The sequence below is a fragment of the Brassica napus genome, chromosome A9 (genome assembly GCF_020379485.1).
Source record: "Brassica napus cultivar Da-Ae chromosome A9, Da-Ae, whole genome shotgun sequence".
NCBI lineage: Eukaryota > Viridiplantae > Streptophyta > Magnoliopsida > Brassicales > Brassicaceae > Brassica > Brassica napus.
This window is the reverse complement of record NC_063442.1, coordinates 2161797-2171116: the sequence shown is the minus strand read 5'-3', so window position 1 is coordinate 2171116 and position 9320 is coordinate 2161797. Positions and strand designations below refer to the sequence as shown.

Sequence of the window (9320 nt, the reverse complement as noted above, 5' to 3'; positions counted from 1 at the left end):
ATTCAACAAGAGAATAAAGCTATGTATACAATGGACCGTGATTTCCGTGAACACCCAACTACATCTCTATATATATGTCTATATAAACATGCGTCATATAAACATGCATCACGAAATCCCACACTTCCCTCAGTAGTAACAATCTCTTTCTCTCTCTCTCTTTATAAGTAGAGTCTTTATCACACAAACAAACAGAATAAATCAGAGAATCAAAGGATGAGAACGAGGACAAGATCAGAGAAAGGAGAGAATCATCAGGAATATAAGAAAGGATTATGGACAGTTGAAGAAGACAACGTTCTTATGGACTATGTCCAGACTCACGGCAAAGGCCATTGGAATCGCATTGTCAGGAAAACTGGTCTCTCTCTCTCTCTCTCTCTCTCTCTCTCTCTCTCTCTCTCTCTCTCTCTCTCTCTCTCTCTCTCTCTCTCTCTCTCTCTCTCTCTCTCTCTCTCTCTCTCTCCCCATATCCATATCCATATACTTTTTTGCTAATATCTAGCTAACATACATGTATATAATACATATATATATATAACTACTTGATTTGGTAATAATTTTAGGGCTGAAGAGGTGTGGAAAAAGCTGTAGACTGAGATGGATAAATTATTTGAGCCCTAGTGTGAATAAAGGCAATTTCACTGAACAAGAAGAAGACCTCATTATTCGTCTCCACAAGCTCCTCGGCAACAGGTACGTCTACCTGAGCCCTCTTTCTATAAATTTACATTAATATTATATAACATGTCTTCACAGATAGACTTCAACTCTTAAGACATACTTGCAAAAAAAATTATTGTTTATGTGTCAAAAAAAAAAAAATTTATTGTTTTTCTATCGAACTTAACTGATGTAATGTAAGTTTAATTTCAATTGATGTTATTCCTAAAAAGTTTTGTAATGAGGATGATTGGTTGGGGCTGTAGATGCTCTGGACAGTCAAAATTTAGTCTACAGCTATATATGTCAACCAATCGAGCTTTGCTTTCCTCAAAAAACTCACAGCAAAAAAATCTCTGAAAAATCAAAATATGGCTGTAGAGAGCTTTATTTCCAGAGCAAAAAAGTAGTGCTTTAGAAATCTACAGCAAAGAAAGCTACAGCAAATAAATCTACAGATTAAATTCTACAGCAAAAAATATAAAGCTACAGCACTTACCAATCATCCCCAATGTTTCTATTTCAAAAAAAAAAAACATTTTCAGACTTTTGATATGTTCAAGTATATATTAGGTGATGATTGTTTCAGTAGTTTTTAGTTTTAGTTTTTGGTTTTTAGATTTTAGATTTTAGTTTTTGGTTTTTAGATTTTGGTTTTTGGTTTCCAGCTTTTGGTTTTTAGTTTTTAGTTTTTGGTTTTGCAGTATTTTTTTTTTTCAAAAATTAATTAATAGAATACTTTAAAATAATACAACAAAATAACCATAAATATTTAGATTTTACAATTAAAACTTATCAAAACACTGTGATTATTATTTTAAAATAAAATACAATAACATATTTTAATTATTATATTTTTATGAAAATATATATAAATTACACAAAATTAAAAAATAAATAAATTTTAAAACTACTTAGAAAATTTTCTTATATAAAATATTTTAATTTTTAAAACTTGAATAAATAGTTTTTCTTTTATAAATATTATAAATTATACAAAAATAAAAACACATAAAATTATGAAACTAATTATAAATTTTATTATATAAATTATTTATATTTTCTTAAAGTTGAATGACAATTTTTATATTTCAGGATTATACAATATATTGTATTAATAAAACATATTATGTTTTTATAATATTTGTTATTTTTAATGTGACTAATAATTATTAAAATAATTCAATTGTTTGTTTATAGAAACTAATAGCTAAGTTTTAAAATTAAATAATATTATTTATAAAATATATAAATTGATTTACAGATATGAAACACAAATTAAAATATTTCACATTATTGTTTAAATAATATCTAATGTATAAAATATTTTATGATAATTTTTTTATGAAAATATTATTTATTAATTATTAATTAATTAAAATATAGTAGTTTCTACAAAATAAAATCAAAATTCGTTTTTCTTCATAAAAGCTCCCAAAAGTTGGTTTTTGGTTTTTCTTCATAAATTGGTTAAACTTTTCAAAAACTAGTTTCCCTAAATTTTAGGGAATCTATTTATTGAAAATCTTGATTGGCAACTCAAATAGTTTTTACAAAAACAAAAACAAAAACCAAAATCTTGATTGGATAAAAAATGGTTTCTACAAAAACAAAAACCAAAAACTAAATAAAAAACTACAAACAATCAAGCTCTTAATATCTCCATTTATGACCTCTCTCACACTGTTTATATATATATATATATATATGAATATACGCATAATGCATTACTCATTTATGAATGATATACAAATGTCAACAACATCATATACATCTACATATATGAGTTATACAGGTTATATATAATTAATTTTATAGAATGTGATTTTGTCATCTTAATTATGATATTTTCTGCCCAATCCAGATGGTCTTTAATAGCTAAAAGAGTACCTGGACGAACAGATAACCAAGTCAAGAATCACTGGAACACCCATCTCAGTAAGAAGTTCGTCGGAGATTATTCCTCCGGTGTCAAAACCACCGGAGAAAACAAAGCGCCACTGCTACTTTCAGCGGCCACAGCTTCTTCTCGTCAACACCAACAAGACAAAATATGCGACAAGAGCTTCGACGGCCTCGTACCAGCTTCGTTCGAGAATAAACCAAACGCGGATTTGACACATAGGAACGTTGTAGTAGGAAATACTAATGATCCAAGTCTGTACTTCAAAGAAAGAAACATCTTTGATAGCAGTAACGCTTTCTGGTTTAATGAAGACGAGTTCGAGCTCATGACTTCATTGGCTATGATGGATTTTGCTTCGGGTGATATTGGCTACTAGGCTACTAGCTAGTTTGTACTTGTTAAGTGTGTTTAACTGTATTAATTCTGCTTCACTATGGATATTGATTTAATTAATAGAAATACGATCGACGAGTGTTTCTCTATATTTTCCTCATAATAAAAAAATGTAGTATAAGTACGTTTTTAATTAATAAAAACAGTGCAATGAACTGAACTTTTGTTTCTCAACTTCTCTTCTTCATATGCCTTGCAAAGAGCATGATTATTGGTAGTCCTTGCTCTTGGGTTCTTAATACACATATATTTGTATGTATATATTATATACATATATATAATATATACATACAAATATATGTGTATTAAGTACTCAAGACAAGGACCACCAATAATCATGTCCTTAAGCACTGAACCTGTCACGTTGCTCTTACAGTGCTTTCACAAGAGTTGTAGATATTTTTTTATCAGGAAAAAAAATAGTTTTTGGTATGAGTGTCGTAATTTTAAATATGACATGTTACGTTTATTATGTACCGCTAGTTTTTTTTTTTTTTTTTTTTGAACGTATATTATGTACCGCTAGTTACTGAGAAACTTCATAAAATCTTCGTTTTTCTCTGTTTTCTTCGTTTTCTTTACATTTGCAGTTGTTCCTTGATAAAAGAAAGAGCTGCATAAAGTTACAAAAAAAAAAGAGAGAGAAAGAGCTGTATAATATGTATGCGGTGAATATGAATATAAACCAAGAGTCCAAATTAATGTCCTAGCTGCACTTCTGCAAGTTGTATATAACTACGAAGATTAATAGTCATTCAGAAATCATATGCATGGCACAAGTTGCATATTTTTCAATTTTGAATTTTTTTTAAAAAAGCAGAAACATAATATTGTCATCGTGAGGCGTAAGCATGAAACATGAAAAATTATTTTAGGGCGCCAAAAAAACTGTTGAGTTCTGGATTAGAGTCAGAGATTTCTTTTCTATACAATATAGTAAATAACTAAATATATTATTCCAACCAAAAGAAAGGACAGATAAGAATAGGTAAAATGATCTCTACGTAATAGAACTGTACTTCCACTGTTTAGCTCACAACGAAACTGTTATAGACTGGTCACATTACGTTTTTTCTTTTTTTTTGGACAATATTGGTCACATTACGTTGATATGGTATCTGCTGGGTATAGGTACGGTGTCCATTCCAAATTAACTATATGAATGATATTAATTAAACGGTTAATTTTGATCTATTTCACGTATTATTGCGTAATAGTTTCTTTTATATTTCGTGTGCTTTCTGATAGTTCAGTTTCTTTTTTTTTTGAGCAAACTGATAGTCCAGTTTTTGTTTCTTCATACAGTGATATATAAATTTGCGTACGGATCGACATTGTATGGTATGACAGCAATTAACTACTCTATGGTATGACAGTAATTAACTCCAGAGAGGACACACAATACTTTGGGTAACAGCAATAATTGATTTTGAACCATTAACAAAAAAAAACAATTGATATAAGCCACATAATATGTCGACAAAAAAAGCCACATAATATATTTTCCATTTTATTGTTCTAAACCGTAATCATCTTTTTAAACTATAAACAGTAATAATCTTGGTGTAGCCATATTTTTTACAACTATTCTCATATCACTTACTTTTCATTTGTCTATATTCAATTATTTTCTAATCCAATTGTTTTGGATTACCAAAGACATTGTGCGCCAAAGCTCCTAATCTCCTAATGCATCCGCCCGGGATCCACCTTAAAAACAACTAAATTTAATGATAAAAAGGCCTTCAAATTATTTTTTATTTAAACAAGGGACCATAAGTTTTTATTTTATTAAAACAAAGGTCCATAAATGTTTTTCTTAATCATCTATAATTAAAAAAAAAAAAAATTTGCCCGCCCAATGAAAAGTTAAGCCAGCCCTCCTTACCTTGAGTACAATTTTTATGTCTCAGGTACATTAAAAAGGTTTTTTTATTCATTGTTAGGCATAAACGTTGCTTAAGTAGTATGATGCTTAAAGTTGTACTCAAAGAGGTTTCTTCTCTTAGCTTTGTTAATTAATATAAAATCCATGGTTTTTGTTGACTACAAAAACAAGATGTTTATTTGCCTTGTAGAAAGTATTAAGACACTTTGTCAAAAAAAAGTATTAAGACACGTGAGATTTGTAAAAATGATTAATCATATCAAGAAGAATCTGATTGGAATTCGTCGGACAAAGCCAATGCTCAAATTTAAAGACTCTCGACTGTTGTGGGAAGTTTCTTATTTGAATTCCAAACTAGATCGTTTTTGGGTGCATGTTTCCCTTTCTCTTAGCGTTTGAGGAATGCAACCTGAGTTATAAGGATATGAGTAATCCCGGTCTTTCAGCTGGGGTTCTTAACTTATGATTTGATATTTTTTTGTTTTGTTTTGTTTTTAATATATTTTGGTTAAGAGACTATTCTTATATCTCTTATTTAAGAGACAGTTCTTAGCTTTTCTTAGTTAAAAATTAAGAAAAGTTAAAAACCTCATTTAAGAGACTGTGGTTAATCATGGTCTAACCTATTTCGTAAGTCCTTGTCTCCTTACACGCATTTACTCTGCGACTTCAAGGTAAGTAAATGGAGGCAATAATTCTCGTATGAGATCGATCGTGTCATGAAAAGAATGCCAATTATTGTGATAAGAAGCAGTGTCACTGTTACTTATAAACGTTTATATTTCTCTTTAATACTGTTTATTCGCTTACATGATATACAAGTATGTTCTTAAACAAGTAACGATTTTTATGTGTTTACATAATTGTATTTTATATTTCCCATTATATTTGTGTATGTGTGTAAATTAAGGAATTAATATAGATAGATATCCATATACTTGTTTTCGATTTTTTCAAAAAAAGAAAATATAGATAGATATCCATATATTCAGAAAGTAAAATAAAAACGTGTCTATGATAACTTTAATAATGCATACCTGTATAGTTACTGAATGTGGGTACATACTCTCTATGTATAGAGTCTATCGATAATGGGCCTAGTCTAGGAGTCCATAATTTTATCAAGAAAGTACCATTCATTCGCGGTTAGTACTTTTTGTAAATAATATCCGTAGAACTTTTTCGAATCAAAAGGTGTAGTTGGCAGCTAGGTAACGAAACCAGAGATCTACTTTCCTGCAAGAAGCCACCAACAAAACAACTGGGTGAGCATTACGGTCACCCGCAAGTTAGTACTTAGCAGATACTAGCATTGACGTAACTAATTAGATCACTATTATGGAGAATCTCTCAAATGGGTGCAAAACGTGAAAAGAGACTGAAAAAAAAGAGAGCTTGGAGAGTTCACAAGATCTGACCGGTTTCGCCGGTTCAGAACTTAGAGAAAAGATTAGTCCAAGCTGAGAGCTGGCCCAAAAACTTAGGGGTCATAGAAAATTTATTAAAGATTTCAACTAAAATTAGTATTTTAAGAATTTAAGAGCCTAAAATATTTTTTTTGGGAGACTATGTCCATATATTTCATTCGACTTTATCCAACACCGGCCATATCGAAACTTGACCCCTACTATCAGCTCGCCTCCACGGCCAAACAAAGAAGCCCTAACGTGGATTTTTTACCGTCTTCAAACCAACAAGAAACAGAGAATGTAGCCTTTTTTTTTTTGAACACCTAAACAGAGAATGTAGCCCACTAGTTCAAATTCGGGGTTCAAACCTCGCTTCTCTATCACATCTTCTCTGCATGTATTTTCATTTTGTTGGACCCGAACTTTCAGACAATTGGTGGTGCTCCTAAAAATGTGTACTACTACATTATATGGCTAAGGAATAGTTGTCTTTATAATCTACACATTCCATACATGACCTTAGTCTATCAAGAAACCTAAATTTAAAGATGTAAACTATATATATTAATTGAAAGCACTTTAATATGAGAGTTATATATATTAGAGAAATATATTTAAATTTCTAGAATAGTTACAATACATGTCTTTCATTATGTTTGGTCCATCCAAACTAACCATAAAATTAATAAGCAATTTACAAAAATCATTATATTTTTTAAAAATAAAAACTACAAAATTATCAAATATGATTTTAAATATATGAAACTAATAATATTGAATAATAAAATTTTGATAGCAATTTGTGTATCCTTTATACTTTTAAATTTCATATTATTAAAATCAATTAAGCAAGCACATTAACCAAACAATAAAAAATATATTTTGTATATGTTATATTTAAAATTTTTAAAATAACTATAAATTACTAAATTATTAGAAGTTTCACATTAAAATTTTGTGACCAATAGTTTAGTATTTTTGTTATAAAGACATACAAATGAACATAAAACCAGATGAGTAGAAAGTCTCACTTAACATATAATACAGATTAAAAATATGTGCTTTTAATATAATCTAAACTAGACTATATACCATAATAAAAATCTATAAATATTTTAATTTATTAAAACTAAAAATATATATCTTACTTAAATTGATAGACCACAATGTCCGATGACCAAGGTAGACCACAATGTCTGATGACCGAAGTTAACCCACTAATATGTGGACCCCAGAAATGCAATATTAAATTATTTGGTGTCCAATTGAATATTGAGACTATCCCTCAAGAGCCACTAATCCAAGGCCCCTTGTTTTTTTTTTTACAATTTTGATAGAGACTGAAAAAATACTCCCTCTGTTTCATAATACTTGATGTTTTGCTTTAGTGCACAAAGATTAAGAAAGTTAGATTTTTAAAAAATATATATTAAAAATATATAGTTTTTAAATCATTTAACCAATTATAAAAAAGACAGTAAAATCTAATTGGTTGAACAGTTTCCAATAAAGTTAAAGTTAACCTTAAAACCTCAAAACTTCATGTAAATTGAAACAAAATACTTCTTCTAAAACATCATCTATATTGAAACGGAGGGAGTATATAGAATGAACAAAAATCATGAATTTCAACAACCAGATATTATCAGTCCATTTGACCCACTTGCTTTATAAGAAAAAGGTTTTTCTTCTTTTTTTTAAGCAAATATCAAATCTGTAAGAAGCTTTCTCAAAATGGCACTCGCTTACTCTATCTCATGTCGTTCTTTCTTGTTAACTTGCCAGTGGCAAAATGGCACGCACTTGTATTATAAAACGGTAAGAATTAAATTGTAAGCACTTGTATATCATAAGTAACACTGATGCAATTTTGTACTCTAAATATATGAATGACGATTATAAGAAAGTTGTAATTATATCAATGAATATAGAATTGGGGTGACGAGCTTTTGCTTCGACAGATGATGAAACCATACAAATTGATGCTGATCCCAAAAAATATATTTGACACTATCTTCATCTGTTGTAAATCATCCAGCATTTACTGGTCCATTTGTGGACAATGCCAACAGATTGAGGTGATTTAATTGTGGTCTATAACTTTGCGAGAAATATATTCAATAGTATCAAAAAGAAATGTAGAATCAATAAATCTTCCACATCCACAGTATGAGGTACATTTACAATCATCACAACCAAACGAGTTGAGTTCCATCTCTTCAGCAAGAAGATGTGGGAAAACTAAAAAACAGTTCTAAAAATCTTGAAAAACATAAAAACTAACCAGACTCAAAAAATAAAAAATAATCAGACTCAAAATCTGTTGAAGGCTCAGAGTATTGCATAATGTGCTCAAGGAAGAGTTTATCAGACTCTTCTCATACAAGAGGTGTCAGAAATAATTAAGCTTTATTCATCCTCGCCTAAAACAAATATTAACATTCAATTGGTACCATAATCAAGTCACTCTAATTAATAGATAATAAAAATGATCTGATCAAAAAACGGAAGAACAAATCAGTAGACAATAGATTCAAAAACTTTGGACCAGAAATAGAATTGAAAAGGGGTAAGGATGCTCATATTCTATGGGTGTAATGTGAGTCTATCAAGCCAATGGCTATTCAGTACGAGGAATTACTTTTACAATCACCGCAATCCACAACCCCTAATTTTCAAAGTACAATTTGCAAAAATATTCAAAACAAACGAGAGTAAATGCAAAGATTATCAATGGAACTGCTGGCGAATAAATAAAATTAAAATACAAAACATCAAAAAAAAAAAAGATGGAGGCTCAGAGTATTGCATAATGTGCTCAAAGAAGAGTTTATTAGACTCTTCTCATACAAGAGGTGTCAGAAATAATTAAGCTTTATTCATCCTCGCCATCACCAAATATTTTCAAAACCAATATAGAAGAAACAAAAGACACTCGCATAGATCCTAGATCGAAAAGACAAGTTAGAAGCGGCGGAGACAGACGCACACGAATTAGGTTTTGTTTCAGTTGATGATGGAAGAAGCTGGAGAACCATTAATCGTATATATAGATACTCAA

The 9320-nt window shown here is 29.7% G+C and overlaps 1 protein-coding gene and 3 non-coding genes across 4 annotated transcripts; 1 reads left to right on the top strand and 3 right to left on the bottom strand.

The window, feature by feature from the left end:
• The first annotated feature begins 303 nt into the window (after positions 1 to 303).
• LOC106428862 (trichome differentiation protein GL1-like) lies at positions 304 to 3153 on the top strand. The gene is made up of 3 exons (XM_013869609.3): positions 304 to 361; positions 567 to 696; positions 2528 to 3153. Exons 1-3 carry the CDS (start codon positions 304 to 306, stop codon positions 2943 to 2945), a joined length of 606 nt encoding a protein of 201 aa, XP_013725063.2. The 3' UTR covers positions 2946 to 3153.
• Positions 3154 to 8587: 5434 nt separating this feature from the next.
• Positions 8588 to 8683, bottom strand: LOC125578816. Its single transcript, XR_007316899.1, has one exon. It is a non-coding gene; the product is annotated as a small nucleolar RNA snoR1 (small nucleolar RNA).
• A 150-nt stretch (positions 8684 to 8833) lies between these two features.
• LOC125578839 lies at positions 8834 to 8921 on the bottom strand. The gene has a single exon (XR_007316920.1). It is a non-coding gene; the product is annotated as a small nucleolar RNA snoR8a (small nucleolar RNA).
• Positions 8922 to 9053: 132 nt separating this feature from the next.
• On the bottom strand, positions 9054 to 9149 carry LOC125578815. The gene has a single exon (XR_007316898.1). It is a non-coding gene; the product is annotated as a small nucleolar RNA snoR1 (small nucleolar RNA).
• Positions 9150 to 9320: the final 171 nt, after the last annotated feature.

Coding starts and splice junctions, on each gene's coding strand:
- LOC106428862 (XM_013869609.3), top strand. CDS start 304: ATGGACTATGTCCAGACTCACGGCAAAGGCCATTGGAATCGCATTGTC. Junction 362..566: donor TCGCATTGTCAGGAAAACTG/GTCTCTCTCTCT, acceptor TAATAATTTTAG/GGCTGAAGAGGTGTGGAAAA. Junction 697..2,527: donor CACAAGCTCCTCGGCAACAG/GTACGTCTACCT, acceptor TGCCCAATCCAG/ATGGTCTTTAATAGCTAAAA.